This window comes from Coregonus clupeaformis, chromosome 18 (assembly GCF_020615455.1).
Source record: "Coregonus clupeaformis isolate EN_2021a chromosome 18, ASM2061545v1, whole genome shotgun sequence".
In the NCBI taxonomy this organism is placed as follows: Eukaryota; Metazoa; Chordata; class Actinopteri; order Salmoniformes; family Salmonidae; genus Coregonus; species Coregonus clupeaformis.
In genome coordinates, this window is record NC_059209.1 from 18050009 (window position 1) to 18073225 (window position 23217).

A 23217-nucleotide genomic window follows, 5' to 3' on the forward strand; every position below is an offset into this window, starting at 1 on the left:
ATGCAAAACTAATTTGTCTTGTGCAAAGAGACAGAGACTTCAGTTTCATGGCTATTGCATGATTGGATGATTTTTGATGATTTTAAACATACTGTTATGTTCTCTAAAACAATATTGACAGAGAGTCTACTGTACACCATGAATATTATGATTCAGTTTGTATGCTGTATGTTTCCATATTGACAATGCTGCAATTACAGTGGGTTTGTATACTCCAAATCCTATATGATTACAGACTACAGAATAGTTCAAACAGTGTGTTTTAGTCCTCCTCTACTCTGGTTAGTAGTGTGGTTAAGGTTATGGTTAGTTTTAAAATCAGATTTTTATGAGAGAAATTGTAGAACTTCTGCCTTTGCGGCTTGGCCAGTTAGTGACAACTGACAAACCTCTACTCTCTCCACCACTCTGCCTCAGCGCAGCAGAAACATATTATGGCCTCTGCCTTCTCCTTGCGCAGCTACTCAGTCCGCCATCCCTCCTTCTCCAGCATGTCTCTGAGAAACAGCAGTGGCAGTGGTGGCCGGAGTCGCTCCAAGGCCCCTGTCTCCTCCCTGTCCTCCGCCAGCACGCTTTCCCTCACCCGCTCCCTCTCTGTGGGCAATGGGCTCAATGTCCTGGGCACCCTCTCCTCCCTGAATGGCATGGGTGTGGGCGCTAGCGACAGCGAAACAATGAAAGGCCTGAACGACCAGCTGTCCAACTACCTGGACAAGGTATGCTCCCTGGAGAGATCCAACGCTGAGCTAGAGCGCAAGATCAAACAACTCATGCTGGAGCGGGCGCCCAAAGGTCACGATATCGAGGGCATGATGGCTCAGGCTCACGCCATTGGAGAGAAGGTCAGTGCCCACCCGGCCTTAATGATAAATATTATATGTAATCAGCCAGCCAGTAATTGTGTACCATTATAGCTTACAATACACTCAGGAACAATTATTGTTTACATTTGTGTAGGCCTATTCCATAAACGTCTCATGTATGCGCCCTGCCGTGCTCCTCAACTTTCTGCTTTCACAAGTACATTCGATCCGTCTTCGCTTTCCTGCGATGGGACACTTACATATGTGTACCTATGTGCTTAAGTGTCTAACTTTAAAGTAAAGGTGTTCCTTCCTGCTACTCCTCAGGTGAGAAAGAAGACCCTGGAAAATGCTCGCATCATACTGGAGATTGATAACGCCAAGCTGGCCGCCGATGACTTCAGGGTCAAGTGAGTGCCAACATAGAGGGGCTTTTCTTTTACATGGGAGTACTAAACTGCATTGCACTTTGGATAAATGACCTCTCTGTCATGCTGAGAAAAAAGAGCCTGTTCCCACAGTGCTCACAGACAGAAAGGAGGCCATCAGTTCACACTGGCCATAATAGATAGATAGTGTCGTGGAAATTCTTACACAGGGACACTCGAAGTAAATCTTAAATGAATAATTGTTTATTGTCAGCGCGCTGGAGAGGTTCCAACAAACGTATTGCACCATAGTGAACGTCTGTCAGAAGCTCTAACGACAAGTTATATTTGCATGATTTAGCTTATTCATCATTCATAATTAATGTTTGCTTCATTCATGTGACGACCAATACTTGGTCATGCATGTGACAAACTAAGCTGCTTCATAAAATGTGCCACCGGTTTTCCTCGCAGACCCCCACTGGAAAACTCCGCAGGCAGAATCAATAATCGAGTTTGTGACGGCAAATTGTCGTGGAAATTCTTACACAGGGACACTCTAAGTCAATCTTAAATGAATCATTGTTTATTGTCAGCATGCTGGAGAGGTTCCAACAAACTTAATGCACCATAGTGAACGTCTGTCAGAAACTTTAATGGGGCAGTCCCGTTATTCTCTTATATACTGACAAATTATATTTGCATGATTTAGCTTATTCATCATTCATAATTAATGTTTGCTTCATTCATGTGAAGACAAAAGCTGGATCACGCATGTGACAGACCAATACCTCACAAGGCTTCTTCTCTCTAAGCGGAGACTTTGAAACAGAGATATCCCTTTCTCTAAGCAAGGTTCTGGGCGTAGTGCCTAATTGCAGATACTGATAGTGAGGATTCGTTCAATCAGTCACTTGCATGAACACAGAAATTGGTGTATAGAAAAGCACAAACATAGAACATAGAAATTGGTAAATAGAAAAGCACAAACAGAAACATTTCCATCCTCTTCTCACTTATGTGATAATAATAATTAAATTTTAATGTAAGCATTAGATTTAAGCTTCTATCAAAAGGAGGTTCTATCAAATGGCATCATAATAAAGATTATACTTCTATTAACTACATCATTATAATAAATCACAATAAAGCACTGTTCTTGGTCAAATGATCCCTTCCATGCATCTAGACACCATCTGTGGTCACCTTCGCCATAATCTAGAGAGAGAGGACAGACCAGAACAACAGTTTAGTTTAGGGCATTTCTGATTCAGGAAATCCAGACAAATTATTTACTGTATGACAAATTATTTCTACTACCTGACTCAGAAAATCCAGACAAATTATTTACTGTATGACAAATTATTACTACGACCAATATTCTTAATACAGATTTCTAAAACAAATGTCAAAGAGAATAGCAACACACAGTTGAAACCATTTATTTTCTCCAAATTGGCTTACACTCCCCTACCATCTTGGCGATCTCACTGCAGAGGTATAGGTCAGGGAGTTAGAGGGCTAATCCTTAGGGAGAAATCCCGACCATCCAGCAGACCCAATATGGTGAGATTTGTTATTGAAGCAAACAAAAACAAAGAAAAGAAAAGAAAACAACAACAGCAATAGACATATATCACTCGAGGTGGGGAAAACTTCAATCCATTTGGAGTAACTGTCAACCATTACCAACATCTTTTTTCTTTTTACTGGCAGGCATGTGAAGAAAATCAATTTGCATATTTACCAAAGTGCCCCAGGGGACTGATAATTCCCCCTTTGGACACACCTCTCTCTCTGTCCAAAAAAATTATTGTATCCCATAAGGTAATGGTAAAATAGACTAGAGACATGTGTCCCTCATTCAGGGGCAGCGCTCTCTCTCTGTCCTTTTCGTGGTCTGAATCACTCATAGGACTATTTATAAATTATAAACTTCTTCTAATTATTAGTGTTTACATAGCCCATTTAAATCTCACCCAATGTCTCCAGTCTTTCTAGTGAGGGTGATCAGGCCTCACCAGGAGGTCAGTCAGCCCTATTAAGTGTTTGTTTTCCTGTACCTCAGACATTATTTAAAGATATTTCAAACATTTCAAACATTTTGTGTATCAGGTTTACATTGAGTTTTTCAGTACATTTCTTCTAATCAAGAGAATGTACGTGTGTGCAAAACTCTGACAAAAGAAACTTCAGAAAATGTCATTTGTGTACAGCATCCTAAAACCAAAATAAAAAGACAACACACAATAAATCAAAACAGAGTATTAACCACTAACAAATATTCATTAACAGGTGGGTTGTGTGTGGGTGCTGGCGTGTATGTGATAAAAATTGTATGTTAAAAACAAACAAATTACTTAATTTGGGAGCTCCCTTAACAGCTGGATCCGGGTAACTTTAACTGCCCTCCCAAGGCACTTGCCTTAGGAAGCCTTTCAAAGGGAGGGATACAGAATCCTTGATAAACATGAAAAAATAACTTGGTAGCGGACATTCCATCAGTCGTATACAGAATTAAAATTAAACTTCAGACACATCAGATGATACAGTGTCCCTTCAAGCTGAATAGGCACCTTCTAAAGTAAACAATCCCAGAGCCCCTCTCTTGGAATCATTGTCAGTTTGACCTGTTCCATTGAAATACAATTCTGTACAAACTGTCCCTATCTTTCCCCACTGTCTCTCTTACAGCCTGTTTGAGTTCAGTTTGTACTGGCGGCTATCTATTGTTCCACAGGAAGGTTATCTCTAACCCGAACAACAGATGACTTAAACACGAGAGCAGTGGACCAGGCCATTAAGAGTGAGCGGACTCTAATTTAATATCAGTGCCAATGCTCAATCAAATAAATAACTTATTGAATTATTAGAGTGCTATCTGCAAGCCAATGACCATTTACTTTGTTACTTTCACTAGTCTCCATATCTGTTTCCTTCAACTAGGTCTCAATTTTTCCCAATCTACTACTACTAATACATATGGATCACTCTCAAACAACATTCTGCTTTTCCCCCTTTTGCAAGGTTTAAAACAAAACAAAACAAACATGCTAACTTTTTCATATTGGAAGGCATTATTTTCATTTTAGTCTACCCTAACAATGTTACTCTTGATATTTATTTCAAAGTTCTGTTGGATATTCACTTTCTGCTTCACACTTATTAAATGTATATTATTTTAAGATTCATATGTCATTCTTTGGAGGGATCAATATGTATTAACTGGGTTGGCACTGTCTAAGTCCCCAGTAGATGGCACGCTCCGTCCATAATAAGTCTGGCACCTGAGACAGCATAGACAGGGAAACAGATGCGGTCTCCATTTTGCCTACTCATTAATTGGTTTAGAACATCATCATTTGGGATATTAATGAAAACGCCATCGGGAGTACAATAAATTGTAACCTTAAGTTTAGTTAACAGAAAATCATGTTCAACATTCATTGGTTCTATTTATTGTTTTATTGGTTAGGGGTAAGTCAAGTCCCATACAATGCTTTAACCTTATGTGACGTCACGAGAGGCTACACAGCTTTCAGCGGGATTGCTCAAGTAGTGCAAGGAGACAAGGTTCAAACAAAACAAGGATTTTATTATAGGTCTTGGGAAATTAACGAAAATATAACAAAATTCTGTTCTCTTGTGGCTCTTTAAGGGTTAACAGTTCAGGGATGTCTCTTCCACATCCAAAATCATAATTCTCACTCGCTCAGATAACTTTTCCCCAGCCTTACTGTAGTCCACGTTGCAGCTAGTGGCCAACCCAGCAAAAAGTCCTTCCAAATGTCTCTCACGTATTTCCACAGGTGCATATATCCAAAGGTGAGTATTTCCCAAAGGTAAGTATCTCCAAATCCTTATATTCCTCATGGAAGTGGACGTGCAGCACTCTTGTCCTCCAGAGAGCCCAGCTTGGAGACTGTGTCTCTTCACCCCCCCACACTCCCTCAGTGTGTCTCTTCCCTTCCCAAACCTTCAGCTCATCAGCTCCTCATTTGTTTCAGCTGCGTGGGAAGATTGGCCATAGAGGGGTGGAGTTCCCGACCATACCAGCAGATGGAGCCATAGCTGTCTGGGTTTGCAGCCACCTCAGGGGGGATGTAACGTCCCTCCAGGACACAGCCTCTCGTGACATCACACATCCCCCTCCTCGGGACCGACGTCCTCGTCGGGTAAAGGCAGCGAAGAAGGCATCACGCCGGGAGAGGGCGTCCGCATTGCCGTGGTGCTTGCCAGCCTGCTCTCTCTTCAACTCCTCCACCTCTAGGACCAGGGACTCAGCCTCCTGTTGTCTCTCCTTGAGTTTCTTACTGAACGCATCAGCCTTGGTTTTAGCAGAGTTTAGCTTCTGTTGAGCAGCTTTCAGTTCCTTCTCTCTCTCTTGCCTCCGCATTCTTCATCTTGTTCTCCAACACCTTGTACTTCTCCTCTGCCTTCTTCTGGACCTCCTTACTACTGCGCAGGGTCTCCTCACACTCCTCGATGGTCCTGCGCAGCCTCTCCAGCTCCTCCTGTTGCTTATGGAAGGAGCTCTGTTGGAAGTTTAGCCTGGAGGATATCTAACTCTTCTGTCTTCATGTCTAACTGTTGCTTTAACAAACGATACCTCTCAGCGGTCCCCTTCAGACCAGACAGTTCTTTGTCCAGATTCTGTAGCTCCGTCTCTGTGTCGGTCTGGGCACCTGCCATCCCTATCAGAGCCCGGGCGGGAGTGAGTAATTCGGAGGATTGCACCGGAGCCTTCCCAGGATGAGTCTTGCCTCTCCGTTTCCGAGGTACTCGGGTTATCCTCTCCTGAGACTCTCTCCAGAGTGGGTAAAAGGCTGGGCAGTCTCGTCCAATTAGGACAGGGACGGGGAGGGAATCAACCACCCCCGCCGTCGTGTGTATGGTTCCCCGTGTGCTGGTCATTGTAAGTTCAGTAATGGGGTATTCTCTGGTGTCCCCATGGACACAGGAAACTGGGAGGACTTTCCCCCGGGGTCAGACACGTTGGGCCCACCAAATCCTTACGCACCAGGGTGGCCCGGCTACCAGAATCCAGTAAGGCCTCCACATCATGGTGATTCACAGTTACCGGGCAGGTGGGGGGTCGATCTGGGCCGCCATCTACGACTCCCAAGAGCGAGGCAAAACGGTGTGTGGGTGCTGAGCTGGAGGACTCCGCAGTGGGCATAGGTTCATCGGCTGGTTTCCCACACTGCCAGGAGATATGTCCCATCTCCCCACACCGGTAACACTGTTGAGTTTCCCCCTCCTGGTGTACTCTTCTTGGACCCGCCTGGTTTCTGGCTCCCCCTGGAGCCGGGATAAGTCCTGACGTGGCTGGGTTCGAGACCTTGGGGTCCTTTGGACGGGTTCTTCCCATTTGTGGTGGGGCCGCCCTCCTGGGGTCTTTTCGGGAAGCATTCAGCATCTCCGCTGTGGCCTGGTACTTTTCCACAGCTTCCACGGTCAGATCAGCCGTGGTCAAGGCCTGTTGACTGATGAACCGTTTTGCCTCATAAGGCAGGGGCGCGTAGGTAACGATCCACCACAACGGCCTCCCACCACCGCCGCTGCTGTATTCCTCTGCGGATCCAGCCATTTCCTTGCGATTCGGACAAGTTCATGCATCTGCGCCCGAGGAGGTTGGTCTGGTTGGAAGGTCCAGCTGTGAAAGCGCTGGGCCATACCAAACTTTGTGAGTCCATATCTGCTGAGGATCTCAGACTTCAGGGCATCATAGTCAGTAACCTGGTCAGGGCCCAGGTCCCGGACAGCATTCAGTGATTCCCCGGTTAGAAAGGGGGGCTAACAGACCAACCCACTGTTGCTTGGGCCAGGCTTCCCTAGTGGCCGTGGCCTCAAATGCATGCAGGTATGCCTCAATGTCATCGGTAGCTCCCATCTTAGATATAAAGTCACTTGCCTTTATTGGGCGGGTATTTTGGACCACCCTCTGTCTCTGCAACTGCAATTCCTCTGCCTTCAGAAGGTTGGCTTTCTTTTGCTCCTCCAAGAGAGCCACGTTTGCTTGCATCTGGGCTTGCTGGCCAGCAACAAGGGCTTTCAATATGTCCTCCATTTCAGTCGGCGGGGAGCCTACGGCCAACTTGGAAAACTGGGTGATCAAACCTTCGGTATCCTCCTCTGACATGCACTATTAACGCTTGAGCGTGCCCGTATTCTCCACCATCTGTGACGTCACGAGAGGCTACACAGCTTTCAGCGGGATTGCTCAAGTAGTGCAAGGAGACAAGGTTCAAACAAAACAAGGATTTTATTATAGGTCTTGGGAAATTAACGAAAATATAACAAAATTCTGTTCTCTTGTGGCTCTTTAAGGGTTAACAGTTCAGGGATGTCTCTTCCACATCCAAAATCATAATTCTCACTCGCTCAGATAACTTTTCCCCAGCCTTACTGTAGTCCACGTTGCAGCTAGTGGCCAACCCAGCAAAAAAGTCCTTCCAAATGTCTCTCACGTATTTCCACAGGTGCATATATCCAAAGGTGAGTATTTCCCAAAGGTAAGTATCTCCAAATCCTTATATTCCTCATGGAAGTGGACGTGCAGCACTCTTGTCCTCCAGAGAGCCCAGCTTGGAGACTGTGTCTCTTCACCCCCCACACACTCCCTCAGTGTGTCTCTTCCCTTCCCAAACCTTCAGCTCATCAGCTCCTCATTTGTTTCAGCTGCGTGGGAAGATTGGCCATAGAGGGGTGGAGTTCCCGACCATACCAGCAGATGGAGCCATAGCTGTCTGGGTTTGCAGCCACCTCAGGGGGATGTAACGTCCCTCCAGGACACAGCCTCTCGTGACATCACACTTATCATACCTCAAATGATCCATAAAGGGACCACTCTGAACATTTCTCCGAATACTTTTTACACCACTTACGTAAGTCTACGTGTGGGTGTGCAAGTTGTATATTATTATTATTATTTATATTGTTACTTCATTATATCTCTAATAACCCATCATACTCAATATTATGTTACTTTATCTCTAGTAACCCATTATACATTTGTGTTACAACAAAATTCCTACTCTACACCAATGTTCTATTCATACAGGGGTTTAGATATTTACACTAGTTGTTCTATTTAACAGCTTATTCGGGAATAATACTATCTTCTTTCATATCTCCACACACATAATAACGTTATACATCAAACTCCACTGATGAGTCATGTTATCCTCATGTCATGTTAACCTCAGAGACATGTTATCCTCGTTACTAATGAGACATGTTATCATGTTATCCTCATCTCTAACGACACATGTTATCCTCCAGACATGTTACGTATGTGTTAGGCCTACTGCTGCTAGGTAGCTCTCTCTCTGCTCTCCCCCTCCCCTCTGTCTGTCCTTGATTGCAGGAGTGAAGTCTGGTGTGCGGGAGTCAGGGTTCCAGCTGCAGCTCATTCACCATAATCACCTCAGCCTTTAAGACCCGGTCAAACTTTCCACTCATCGTCAGATCATAGTCAAGACAACCATATATTTGGAACCTGACTCCTGCCTCCGCTTCACTCCTGCCACCACCATCCTGCTCTCCACTATCGGGCCTCTCCTTTGGACTCACCACGGACACTAGGACATTACGGTACCATACCTGCCCTGACCTGGATCTGTACCCTCCCTGTAACCTGGACTTGCTCTTCCCCATTTATTGGAAACCTGGACTATTGAACATTATAATAAACCTGTTAAAACTTCTCTGGCTTGGTGTACTTGTCTGCATTTGGGTTCTATCCAGTTAAATCATAACAGTATGATCTGACCAACATGAACCCAGCAGACAGTAGCTCGGATACCACCCCAGAGTGCACTCAAATTTGGACTGCCATAGCCAATCAGGGCATTCTACTTGGCCAACATGATACCCTGTTTAAGACGATTGCTGAGGACAGTCAGGTGCTGCTTAATCAGGTTCAATTACTCACCAATCAAGTGTCTGCCCTTACTACCCCTTCAGCCCAGATCAGAGAGCCTTTTGTTCCTGCTCCAGAGCGCTATGAGCGGGAACATGGGAACCTGTGGCGATTTTTTGACTCAATGCTCGTTAGTGTTTGAACAACAGCCCCTCACCTACGCCTCAGAAAGAGCCCGTATTGCCTACCTTATCAACTCTACTAGCGGTTCCGCTCGTGCCTGGGGATCCGCGGTCTGGGAAAGTCAGTCGGACATTTGCAACGCTTACGTGGCCTTCACCACGGAGATGAGGAAGGTTTTTGACCACCCCGTCGCGAGGCAAGGAGGCTGCCGAAACGGTTGTTTTCTCTTCGGCAGGGGGCTCGTAGTGTGGCGGAGATGGCAGTGGAGTTTCGGACTTTAGCAGCAGTGAGTGGTTGGAATGACGAGGCATTACAAGGAGTGTTCATCAATGCTTTGTCTGAGATTTTAAAAGATGAATTGGTGTCATATGATGAATCGCCTACGCTGGATAATCTTATTTCACTCACTATCAGGTTGGATAATCGGATTCGGGAGCGCCGCCGGGAGAGGAGTGTTAGTTCCAAGCAACCTGTCTGTCATCAACAAACTCCTCCCTGCATCGTCCCTACGGAGAGAGCCGTGTCTTCCCGAGTCGATACGAGGAGCACTGAACCCGAAGCCATGGAGGTGGGTCGTGCACGGTTGTCCTCAGAGGAGCGTGCACGTCGTATTCAGGCTCGGGTCTGCCTGTATTGTGGAGAAGCTGGTCATTTCGTTCCTTCCTGCCCAGTTCGTCCGGGAAAAGGGCCGGCTCATCATTTATGGGAGAAGTTTTGGTGAGCCGAGCAGCGGATTCTTCCTCTTCTCCCCGCATTCTGCTCCAGGCATCCCTCCAGTGGCAGTCCCAGAATTTCTCTGTTAGTGCGCTGATTGACTCTGGTGCCGACGAAAGCTTTTTGGATAGAGAGTGGGCTCAACAAATGGATTTGGAGACTGTTCCTATGGACTGTCCGCTGCAGGCTAAGGGTCTAAATGGACAATTGTTGACCCGCATTACCCATCAGACTGTTCCTGTTTGTCTTAGAGTGTCGGGAAATCATCAGGAGAACATTCAATTCCATATTATCGACTGCCCACAGACTCCCCTGGTCCTTGGTATCCCCTGGCTCATAAAACACAATCCACACATTGATTGGGTGACAGGTAGCATTGTTTCATGGAGCACATTTTGTCATGTGAATTGTTTGTGTTCTGCTCAGACTCCTGCCAGTACTGGGCCTCAACCTCCACTGGAGTCCATGGATCTTTCTGCTGTTCCTGACGTGTATCATGACCTGGCATCCGTTTTCTGCAAACACAGAGCTACTTCTCTTCCTCCTCACCGGCCTTACGACTGCGCCATTGACCTCCAGCCAGGAGCCCCGCTCCCCAGCAGTCGCCTGTACAATCTCTCCCGGCCGGAGACGGAGGCTATGGAGAACTACATTCGGGACTCCTTGGCGGCAGGTATTATGCGTCCTTCCTCGTCACCTGTAGGAGCGGGATTCTTTTTGTTGCTAAGAAGGATAAGACCCTCAGACCCTGTATTGATTACCGTGGACTTAACAACATCACCATTAAGAACAAGTATTCTCTGCCTTTGATTAATTCTGCTTTTCCCCTCCTTCATGGTGCTACCATCTTTACGAAACTGGATCTACGAAATGCGTATCACCTGGTGCGCATTCGTAAGGGTGATGAATGGAAGACTGCCTTCAACACACCCTTGGGACATTTTGAGTATCGGGTTATGCCTTTTGGGTTGTCTAATGCCCCTGCTGTTTTTCAGGCACTAGTCAATGATGTCCTTCGGGACATGTTGAATCGGTTTGTTTTTGTCTATCTGGATGATATCTTGATTTTCTCAGAGTCCTCCCAGGAACATGAACTGCATGTGCGCCAGGTGTTGCAAAGGTTGTTGGAGAACAAACTGTTTGTGAAGATGGAGAAATGTGAATTTCATGTGTCTGAGACCTCTTTTTGGGTTACATCATAGCTCAGGGGAGCTGCGGATGGACCCAGCTAAGATCTCTGCTGTCACGGACTGGCCAGCTCCCTCTACCCGCAAACAACTTCAACGATTCCTGGGGTTTGCGAACTTCTATAGGAGGTTCATCAAGGACTACAGCCGCATTGCGGCGCCACTCACCGCTCTCACCTCCATCTCACGACCGTTCGCTTGGAATGAAGGGGGCCGAATCAGCGTTCGAAGAACTGAAACATCGCTTTGCCTCGGCTCCCATTCTGATGCAGCCGGACCCCGACCGCCAGTTTGTCGTGGAGGTGGATGCATCCGACACTGGGGTAGGTGCAGTGTTGTCACAACGTTCTCCTGAAGATAACAAACTGCATCCCTGTGCTTTTCTCTCAAGGAAACTTTCTCAGGCAGAGAGGAATTATGATGTTGGAAATCGTGAACTGCTCGCCCGTTAAGCTGGCTCTCGAGGAGTGGCGACATTGGTTGGAGGGGCGGAACAACCCTTCATCGTTTGGACGGATCATAAGAATCTGGCTTACCTCCAGTCAGCGAAGCAGCTCAACCCCCCGTCAAGCCAGGTGGGCACTATTTTTTGGGGAGATTCAATTTTTCTCTGTCTTACCGTCCTGGGTCACGCAACGTCAAGCCTGACGCCCTGTCTCGTGTTCATTCGGCTGTTGATACTGGTAGTAACCCTGAACCCATTTTGCCTCCTACCTGCAGTATTGCAGTCATCACATGTGACATCGAGGGGATTGTTAGACAGGCTCAACATCATCAAGCTGACCCTGGGAGGGGTCCTCCTAACCGGATGTTTGTCCCTGAGTCTGCTCGCTCCCAGGTACTTCAGTGGGCTCACTCGTCTCCCCTTACCTGTCACCCTGGAGTTTCGCGGACCCTTGACTTTGTGCGACGGAAGTTCTGGTGGGCCACGATGGAGGCGGACACTCGAGCCTTCATTGCTGCTTGTACGGTATGTGCACGAAGTAAAAACTCCACCCAGGCCAGCGCTGGTCATCTACGACCTCTACCTATACCCAGCCGGCCCTGGTCGCATATCGCTATGGATTTTGTCACTGGACTTCCCCCCTCATCTGGTAAGACTGTCATTCTTACGGTGATTGATCGTTTTTCTAAGTTCGCTCATTTTTTGGCCCTACCTAAACTGCCCACTGCCAGAGAGACGGCTGATATTTTGGTTGAACATGTGTTCCGCTCTCATGGTCTACCCACGGATATTGTCTCTGACAGGGGTCCCCAGTTTGTCTCCCAGGTGTGGAAAGCTTTCTGTAAAGCTTTGGGCATTACATCCAGCCTGTCCTCTGGATATCACCCCCAGACCAACGGGCAAGCCGAGAGAGCGAACCAGGAGATGGAGACCGCACTTCGCTGTGTCACTGGGTCTAACCCTGGGTCATGGAGCTCCATGCTCCCCTGGGTGGAATATGCTCATAACACCTTGACTAACGCTTCCTCTGGTTTGTCTCCTTTTCTGTGTGCTCTGGGTTATCAACCTCCCCTGTTCCCTTCCCAAGAGAGGGAACTTGCGGTACCCTCGGTGCAGTCCCACATGCGCCGCTGCTGCAAGGTCTGGAGGAAGGCCAGGGTAGCTCTGTCCCGAGCTTCGGCGTACATGCAGAGGCAAGCCAACCGTCACCGGTCCCAGGCTCCCGGTTACTCTCCTGGTCAAGAGGTATGGCTGAAGTCACGGGACCTTCCATTGAAGGTGGAGTCGAAGAAGATGGCGCCTCGTTTTATAGGACCGTTCAAGATACTGTCTATTGTTAACCCCTGCGCGGTTAAGCTACAGCTTCCTGCCTCCCTACGGGTTCATTCCACCTTTCATGTTTCCCAGATTAAGCCTGTGTCGGTTAGCCCTTTGTGCCCCGCCCTCTCGTCCCCCTCCTCCGCCCAAGATCGTGGGTGGGGGTCCGGTCTACACTGTCCGGCGACTTCTGGATGTTCGCCGCCGGGGTCGTGGTTTCCAGTACCTGGTGGATTGGGAGGGTTATGGTCCTGAGGAACGTTCCTGGGTGCCCAGGAGCTTCATTGTGGATCCTGCTCTGGTTCGTGAGTTTCATAGGTTACATCCTGATAAACCCTGTCGGCCGCCAGGTGGCGTCCCGTAGAGGGGGGGTACTGTTAGGCCTACTGCTGCTAGGTAGCTCTCTCTCTGCTCTCCCCTCCCCTCTGTCTGTCCTTGATTGCAGGAGTGAAGTCTGGTGTGCGGGAGTCAGGGTTCCAGCTGCAGCTCATTCACCATAATCACCTCAGCCTTTAAGACCCGGTCAAACTTTCCACTCATCGTCAGATCATAGTCAAGACAACCATATATTTGGAACCTGACTCCTGCCTCCGCTTCACTCCTGCCACCACCATCCTGCTCTCCACTATCGGGCCTCTCCTTTGGACTCACCACGGACACTAGGACATTACGGTACCACACCTGCCCTGACCTGGATCTGTACCCTCCCTGTAACCTGGACTTGCTCTTCCCCATTTATTGGAAACCTGGACTATTGAACATTATAATAAACCTGTTAAAACTTCTCTGGCTTGGTGTACTTGTCTGCATTTGGGTTCTATCCAGTTAAATCATAACAGTATGAGATTTCTGAGACATGTTATCCTCTACCTGTAGATCCAACGATGGTGGTGGACAGACTCCCTAGATAATGTTACAGATCGAAAAACTCAGCTCACAGAACTGGTTGTGGCATTCATTCACCTCTTTTACACATGAGCTAGTCCCCTGACAGCTCTCATTCACTCAGTAATTTATAGCTAAATTTCAATCTCAATCTTGTTATCCAAATTTCAATCAGCTTAATATCCAAATGTCAATCTTATTATCCAAATTCTAATCTTAATAGTAATAATTTCAATCCATTTATTTTCCAAATTTCACTCAGCCAAATTTCAATCAGCTTAATATGTCATATCTCACAATCACACAACACTTAGTACTATTCCCAAACACACTCGGTAATCTCCCTCATTACCCGATGTGCATCTTCAATGATTCTCTTGTCGTTACTTGCTACAGTGGGGAGAACAAGTATTTGATACACTGCCGATTTTGCAGGTTTTCCTACTTACAAAGCATGTAGAGGTCTGTAATTTTTATCATAGGTACACTTCAACTGTGAGAGACGGAATCTAAAACAAAAATCCAGAAAATCACATTGTATGATTTTTAAGTAATTCATTTGCATTTTATTGCATGACATAAGTATTTGATCACCTACCAACCAGTAAGAATTCCGGCTCTCACAGACCTGTTAGTTTTTCTTTAAGAAGCCCTCCTGTTCTCCACTCATTACCTGTATTAACTGCACCTGTTTGAACTCGTTACCTGTATAAAAGACACCTGTCCACACACTCAATCAAACAGACTCCAACCTCTCCACAATGGCCAAGACCAGAGAGCTGTGTAAGGACATCAGGGATAAAATTGTAGACCTGCACAAGGCTGGGATGGGCTACAGTACAATAGGCAAACAGCTTGGTGAGAAGGCAACAACTGTTGGCGCAATTATTAGAAAATGGAAGAAGTTCAAGATGACGGTCAATCACCCTCGGTCTGGGGCTCCATGCAAGATCTCACCTCGTGGGGCATCAATGATCATGAGGAAGGTGAGGGATCAGCCCAGAACTACACAGCAGGACCTGGTCAATGACCTGAAGAGAGCTGGGACCACAGTCTCAAAGAAAACCATTAGTAACACACTACGCCGTCATGGATTAAAATCCTGCAGCGCACGCAAGGTCCCCCTGCTCAAGCCAGCTAATGTCCAGGCCCGTTTGAAGTTTGCCAATGACCATCTGGATGATCCAGAGGAGGAATGGGAGAAGGTCATGTGTTCTGATGAGACAAAAATAGAGCTTTTTGGTCTAAACTCCACACGCTGTGTTTGGAGGAAGAAGAAGGATGAGTACAACCCCAAGAACACCATCCCAACCGTGAAGCATGGAGGTGGAAACATCATTCTTTGGGGATGCTTTTCTGCAAAGGGGACAGGACGACTGCACCGTATTGAGGGGAGGATGGATGGGGCCATGTATCGCGAGATCTTGGCCAACAACCTCCTTCCCTCAGTAAGAGCATTGAAGATGGGTCGTGGCTGGGTCTTCCAGCATGACAACGACCCGAAACACACAGCCAGGGCAACTAAGGAGTGTCTCCGTAAGAAGCATCTCAAGGTCCTGGAGTGGCCTAGCCAGTCTCCAGACCTGAACCCAATAGAAAATCTTTGGGAGGGAGCTGAAAGTCCGTATTGCCCAGCGACAGCCCCGAAACCTGAAGGATCTGGAGAAGGTCTGTATGGAGGAGTGGGCCAAAATCCCTGCTGCAGTGTGTGCAAATCTGGTCAAGACCTACAGGAAACGTATGATCTCTGTAATTGCAAACAAAGGTTTCTGTACCAAATATTAAGTTCTGCTTTTCTGATGTATCAAATACTTATGTCATGCAATAAAATGCAAATTAATTACTTAAAAATCATACAACAGCTTCTTCTCTCTAAGCTGAGACTTTGAAACTGAGATATCAGTTTCTCTAAACAAGGTTCTGGGCGTACTGCCAAATTGCAGATACTGATAGTGAGGATTCGTTCAATCAGTCACTTGCATGAACACAGAAACTGGGTTTATAGAAAAGCACAAACATAGAACATAGAAATGGGTAAATAGAAAAGTACAAACAGGAACATTTCCATGACAATAGGATCAAGGAGACATCATCCGTTTCAGAGGTATCAGAGTACAGTCTGTGTCGAGGTCCCTAAGTATTCACAATGTATTGACTGTATACAGTCAGATGTTGGAATGCAGCAATGCTCACAGTATGTTGCGATGTATCTGTTGACCGAGGTATGGTTATGTGTGTGTGTGTACCTGCTTGCATGTGTGTGTGTGTACCTGCATGTGTACCTGCATGTGTCCAGATAAAATCCTGCGACTTGTGACTGCAGGCCGCCCAACAACCTGCCCGCTTGACCCCATCCCCTCCTCTCTTCTCCAGACCATCTCCGGTGACCTTCTCCCCTACCTCACCTCGCTGATCAACTCATCCTTGACCGCTGGCCATGTCCCTTCCGTCTTCAAGAGAGCGAGAGTTGCTCCCCTTCTCAAAAAACCAACACTTGATCCCACTGATGTCAACAACTACAGACCAGTATCCCTTCTTTCTTTTCTTTCCAAAACTATTGAGCGTGCCGTCTTTAGCCAACTCTCTTGCTATCTCTCTCAGAATGACCTTCTTGATCCAAACAAGTCAGGTTTCAGGACTGGTCATTCAACTGAGACTGCTCTTCTCTGTGTGACGGAGGCTCTCCGCACTGCTAAAGCTAACTCTCTCTCCTCTGCTCTTGTCCTTCTAGACCTGTCTGCTGCCTTTGATACTGTGAACCATCAGATCCTCCTCTCCACCCTCTCCGAGCTGGGCATCTCCGGCGTGGCTCACTCCTGGATTGCGTCCTACCTGACCGGTCGCTCCTACCAAGTGGCGTGGCGAGAAGCTGTCTCCGCACCACGTGCTCTCACCACTGGTGTCCCCCAGGGCTCAGTTCTAGGCCCTCTCCTTTTCTCCCTATACACCAAGTCACTTGGCTCTGTCATATCCTCACATGGCCTCTCCTATCATTGCTACGCTGACGATACACAACTAATCTTCTCCTTTCCCCCTTCTGATAACCAGGTGGCGAATCGCATCTCTGCATGTCTGGCAGACATATCAGTATGGATGACGGATCACCACCTCAAGCTGAACCCTGGCAAGACGGAGCTGCTCTTCCTCCCGGGGAAGGACTGCCCGTTCCATGATCTCGCCATCACGGTTGACAACTCCGCTGTGTCCTCCTCCCAGAGTGCGAAGAGCCTAGGCGTGACCCTGGACAACACCCTGTCGTTCTCCGCCAACATCAAGGCGGTGACCCGCTCCTGCAGGTTCATGCTCTACAACATTCGGAGAGTACGACCCTGCCTTACACAGGAAGCGGCACAGGTCCTAATCCAGGCACTTGTCATCTCCCCGTCTGGACTACTGCAACTCGCTGTTGGCTGGCCTCCCTGCCTGTGCCATTAAACCCCTACAACTCATCCAGAATGCCGCAGCCCGTCTGGTGTTCAACCTTCCCAAGTTCTCTCACGTCACCCCCCTCCTCCGCACACTCCACTGGCTTCCAGTTGAAGCTCGCATCCGCTACAAGACCATGGTGCTTGCCTATGGAGCAGTGAGGGGAACGGCACCTCTGTACCTTCGGGCTCTGATCAGTCCCTACACCCAAACGAGGGCATTGCGTTCATCCACCTCTGGCCTGCTGGCTCCCCTTCCTCTGCGGAAGCATAGTTCCCGCTCAGCCCAGTCAAAACTGTTCGCTGCTCTGGCACCCCAATGGTGGAACAAGCTCCCTCACGACGCCAGGACAGCGGAGTCACTCACCACCTTCCGGAGACATTTGAAACCCCACCTCTTTAAGGAATACCTGGGATAGGATAAAGTAATCCTTCTACCCCCCCAAAATTGTAAAGTGGTTATCCCACTGGCTATAGGGTGAACGCACAAATTTGTGAGTCGCTCTGGCTAAGAGCGTCTGCTAAATGACGTTAATGTGCCCTTGAGCAAGGCACTTAACCCTAATTGCTCCTGTAAGTCGCTCTGGATAAGAGCGTCTGCTAAATGACTAAAATGTAAAATGTAAATGTAATACATGTGTGAGTGTGTCTATGTCTCTGTTACCATCCATCTGTGGATACAATTCATCTGTGTAGATGGGAGGCTGAGGCCCCACTGTGCCAGTCTGTAGAGAGGGACTGTCTTGCTCTGAGAAAGGCCAAGTCAGAACTCGTCCAAATCATAGCTACTCTCAGAGGAGATCTGAACATCCTGAAGGAGGAGCTCTACTTCCTCAAGAAGAATCATGATGAGGTAAGAGCTCCGCTGCATGGGTCAAAAGTCATGTCAAAACAGGTCCACCTATTACTGATGAGTATTTACACGTCAACCTAATCACCTCAAACATTGTCAAACAGTTTTTGGTTCAGTGGAGGGTCGCTGCAGGAAACAGAGTTGGATTCTGGATTGTCCCAGTGCACATACTCTTAAATATGAATTACATCCTCAAAAAACCATGAGGATTCATATGGTGTTTCCCTGAGGCATATTTTTGACTTAAAATAATGTTTATTATTATAGACAAATGGTGCTTTTTTGTAACAGAGGTATTTGTGTTAAAATGTAAAAATCTTTAAATTTGGTCAAGTTTGGTCAAGTTTGGTACAGTTTCTCTCCCCCAGGCATGTTGAATGTCACTGAAATATGATTGTGAGTAAAATGACCACAACCTGTACTCTCTGTAGTCTCTGACTGTAGATACCATTATCAGACTACTGTACACACACACACACACACACACACACAAACAAACAAACAAACAAACATCACATCACGCAACCTCCACTAGTCACAGGGAGTGTGTTTAGACAGCCAGGCATGGTGTCCAGAATGTGGCCAGCTACACATGCTCCCTAGTAGAAAGGATATATCACATGCACACACACAATATTACCTCTGAACAGACAGTATTGTGTCAATGTTTCAGTCAGATACCTTTTTTAAGACGGCTCACCACCTGGCTGCCTCCCCATAGAACCAGGAACAACACACTGACATGAACTACCGGCTGAACTATCTGGGTGTTAGTGTGTAGACATTGATTAGGACCGATCAGTATCAGCCATTACAGTTTTTAATCTCCAGGCCCACTGAATGTGTGTCTCTCTCCATCAGGTTTGGGGTCAATTCCAATTCTAATTCCAGTTTAATTCCTGAGGTGCCTGAATTGAAATGGAGTTGACCTCAACCATGGTCTCATGTGCCTGTGGGAGATGGGCTCCATGAAGGCCGTATGAACAATGAGCAGGTGAATGTGGAGGTGGATGCGGCCCAGGGCCCAGATCTTAAGGCCATAATGGCTGAGCTGAGGATCCAGTATGAGGGCATTGCTCGTAAGAACAAGAAGGACTCAGAGATCTGGTACCTGAAGAAGGTCAGTGAGAAGTCTGGCATGGTAATGATGACGATCTCAGCTGAGCTCAGTAGGATATCTCTTAAGACTGAGTAGAAGTATTCTACAGTATATTGTCTGTGTTTGTGTACAGTGTACTGTATGTGGGTAGATGTACTCATGAATGCTGTGGGTATGCAACACTGCTGGTGCAATGGAATACTTCTTCAGTGCCAGCCTGATTGTTTACTGCATATACACGTACAGTGGGGAAAAAAAGTATTTAGTCAGCCACCAATTGTGCAAGTTCTCCCACTTAAAAAGATGAGAGAGGCCTGTAATTTTCATCATAGGTACACGTCAACTATGACAGACAAAATGAGAAAAAAAAATCCTGAAAATCACATTGTAGGATTTTTAATGAATTTATTTGCAAATTATGGTGGAAAATAAGTATTTGGTCAATAACAAAAGTTTCTCAATACTTTGTTATATACCCTTTGTTGGCAATGACACAGGTCAAACGTTTTCTGTAAGTCTTCACAAGGTTTTCACACACTGTTGCTGGTATTTTGGCCCATTCCTCCATGCAGATCTCCTCTAGAGCAGTGATGTTTTGGGGCTGTCGCTGGGCAACACGGACTTTCAACTCCCTCCAAAGATTTTCTATGGGGTTGAGATCTGGAGACTGGCTAGGCCACTCCAGGACCTTGAAATGCTTCTTACGAAGCCACTCCTTCGTTGCCCGGGCGGTGTGTTTGGGATCATTGTCATGCTGAAAGACCCAGCCACGTTTCATCTTCAATGCCCTTGCTGATGGAAGGAGGTTTTCACTCAAAATCTCATGATACATGGCCCCATTCATTCTTTCCTTTACACGGATCAGTCGTCCTGGTCCCTTTGCAGAAAAACAGCCCCAAAGCATGATGTTTCCACCCCCATGCTTCACAGTAGGTATGGTGTTCTTTGGATGCAACTCAGCATTCTTTGTCCTCCAAACACGACGAGTTGAGTTTTTACCAAAAAGTTATATTTTGGTTTCATCTGACCACATGACATTCTCCCAATCCTCTTCTGGATCATCCAAATGCACTCTAGCAAACTTCAGACAGGCCTGGACATGTACTGGCTTAAGCAGGGGGACACGTCTGGCACTGCAGGATTTGAGTCCCTGGCGGCGTAGTGTGTTACTGATGGTAGGCTTTGTTACTTTGGTCCCAGCTCTCTGCTGGTCATTCACTAGGTCCCCCTGTGTGGTTCTGGGATTTTTTCTCACCGTTCTTGTGATCATTTTGACCCCACGGGGTGAGATCTTGCGTGGAGCCCCAGATCGAGGGAGATTATCAGTGGTCTTGTATGTCTTCCATTTCCTAATAATTGCTCCCACAGTTGATTTCTTCAAACCAAGCTGCTTACCTATTGCAGATTCAGTCTTCCCAGCCTAGTGCAGGTCTACAATTTTGTTTCTGGTGTCCTTTGACAGCTCTTTGGTCTTGGCCATAGTGGAGTTTGGAGTGTGACTGTTTGAGGTTGTGGACAGGTGTATTTTATACTGATAACAAGTTCAAACAGGTGCCATTAATACAGGTAACGAGTGGAGGACAGAGGAGCCTCTTAAAGAAGAAGTTACAGGTCTGTGAGAGCCAGAAATCTTGCTTGTTTGTAGGTGACCAAATACTTATTTTCCACCATAATTTGCAAATAAATTCATTAAAAATCCTATAATGTGATTTTCTGGAATTTTTTTTCTCAATTTGTCTGTCATAGTTGACGTGTACCTATGATGAAAATTACAGGCCTCTCTCATCTTTTTAAGCGGGAGAACTTGCACAATTGGTGGCTGACTAAATACTTTTTTTCCCCACTGTATGATATGTGCGCTTGTGTGTGTTTGTGTCTGCGTGTGTGTGTGTGTACGTGCACGTGAACATGTGTGTGTGTGTGTGTGTGTGTGTGTGTGTGTATGTGTATATGTGTGTGTGTTTTGCAGCTGGAGTCAGTGCAGTCGGAGGTAAAGAAGAGCGGTGATGCGCTGCACTGTGCTCAGAGCGAGCTCAGCGAAAGACGTCGCTTCTTACAGGCCCTGGAGGGGTAACTGGACAGTCTGCAGCTCTCTTTCAGCTGTCCAAACGCCCCCTTCTGTCCATACATGCCCCCTTTCAGTCCATACACATACCCTTTAGCTGTCCAGACACACCCCCTTTCTGTCCAGACACCCCCTTTCGGTCCAGACATACCTCCTTCCGCAGTCCAGACACATACCCTTTTCTGTCCTCTACCATTCCTTCTGCCTCTACCTATGCTTTCCCACTTATGAGAAGCAGGGTTGGGGTCAATTCAGTCTGGATTTTGAGGATACTGAACCCCTAGGCATCTCTGTAAAATGAACCCTGTGGGAGGCACATGGAAAAACACTCCTCAAATAGATTGAGTCATCCTCTCTTAGTGTGTTGCTTCACACCTGCATCTGCTTTGCCATTACAAAGCAACAGTGCTGCAGTGCACACAGTGGATATAGTCTGCTCTCCTGAGTGAATGGTGAATGGAGGTCAATTAATCAATGTGTCAGGACCCAGACAGAGACAAAAAAGTCAAGGCCATGTTTGTGGCACTGTCAGTAACATGTGAGGGCAGATCTACACATACTGCAGCAGCTCCAGATTTACATAGAGAAGGTGCTGCTTTGGAAAATAGGCCTGTTCATGTATGTCTGTTCAACCTGATAAACAACCTACTGTATCTATAAGCTGAATAATGACACTCCCTGGTCTTGCTGGTCAGATGGTGAGTTTGACAGGTGGTAACTTGATGAGCCTGGTGTCTGGAAGTCTAGAGCCATAGACTCTGTATAGGTCTACTCTGGCTGTGTCTGTGTATAATATTACTTAGAATGGCGCCGGAGGGGATGGCTGCCATTTTACTGGGCTCCTAATCAACAGTGCTATTTTGTGTGTTTTTTCGCATTGTTTGTAACTTATTTTGTATATAATGTTGCTGCTACTGTCTCTTATGACTTAAAAGAGCTTCTGGATATCAGAACAGCGATTACTCACCTCGAACTGGACAAATATTTTTTATTTAATGAGACCGACGCGAAGGATATACTGTTTCTCCAAGACCAGGCCCAAATCCCTGTCATTCGTGTGAAGAAAAGACGGAGGTACAGGAGGCGGAGATCGGGGTGCCTTGTGAGAATTTGTCGGTGAGTGGGTAACCCGCCTCTACCATCCGTTCTATTGGCCAACGTGCAATCACTGGAGAATAAACTGGAAGTGCTCCGTTCGAGACTATCCTACCAACGGGACATTAAAAACTGTAATATCTTATGTTTCACCGAGTCTTGGCTGAACGACAACACGGATAATATACAGTTGGCTGGGTTTTCCGTGCATCAGCAGGACAGAACAGCTATTTGTCAATAACAGCTGGTGCGCGATGTCTAATATTAAGGAAGTCTCGAGGTATTGCTCGCCTGACATAGCTTGTCTGTAGCTCAGCTGGTAGAGCACGGCACTTGTAACGCCAAGGTAGTGGGTTCGATCCCCGGGACCACCCATACACAAAAAAATGTATGCACGCATGACTGTAAGTCGCTTTGGATAAAAGCGTCTGCTAAATGGCATATTATTATTATTATTATAGCTTGAGAGGATCTGCAAAGAAGAATGGGAGAAACTCCCCAAATACAGGTGTGCCAAGCTTGTAGCGTCATACCCAAGAAGACTCGATGCTGTAATTGCTGCCAAAGGTGCTTCAACAAAGTACTGAGTAAAGGGTCTGGATACTTATGTAAATGTGATAACATTTTCTAAAAACCTGTTTTTTCTTTGTCATTATGGGGTATTGTGTGTAGATTGATGAGGGGGAAAAAACTATTTAATCCATTTTAGAATAAGGCTGTAATGTAACAAAATGTGGAAAAAGTCAAGGGGTCTGAATACTTTCCGAATGCACTGTATGGTGGAGTTGAGTTTTTTCAGCTAGATTAATTGATGTATAATTCAGACAAGGATGAGAAGATGAGACAAGAGCCTTTTAACAAACATCTGTTGTTTCGACCAATCGATTGGGCGAAATTTAAAAACATGTATTTTT

The 23217-nt window shown here is 46.6% G+C and overlaps 1 protein-coding gene across 1 annotated transcript; it reads left to right on the forward strand.

The window, feature by feature from the left end:
• The first annotated feature begins 434 nt into the window (after positions 1-434).
• LOC121550700 (keratin, type I cytoskeletal 18-like) lies at positions 435-21217 on the forward strand. Its single transcript, XM_045227051.1, has 6 exons — positions 435-842; positions 1131-1213; positions 17888-18044; positions 18906-18912; positions 19019-19164; positions 21113-21217. The coding sequence occupies exons 1-6, from the start codon at positions 435-437 to the stop codon at positions 21215-21217; spliced, it is 906 nt and encodes a 301-aa protein (XP_045082986.1).
• The last annotated feature ends 2000 nt before the right edge of the window (positions 21218-23217 follow it).

Coding starts and splice junctions, on each gene's coding strand:
- LOC121550700 (XM_045227051.1), top strand. CDS start 435: ATGGCCTCTGCCTTCTCCTTGCGCAGCTACTCAGTCCGCCATCCCTCC. Junction 843..1,130: donor CTCACGCCATTGGAGAGAAG/GTCAGTGCCCAC, acceptor GCTACTCCTCAG/GTGAGAAAGAAGACCCTGGA. Junction 1,214..17,887: donor GCCGATGACTTCAGGGTCAA/GTGAGTGCCAAC, acceptor TCATCTGTGTAG/ATGGGAGGCTGAGGCCCCAC.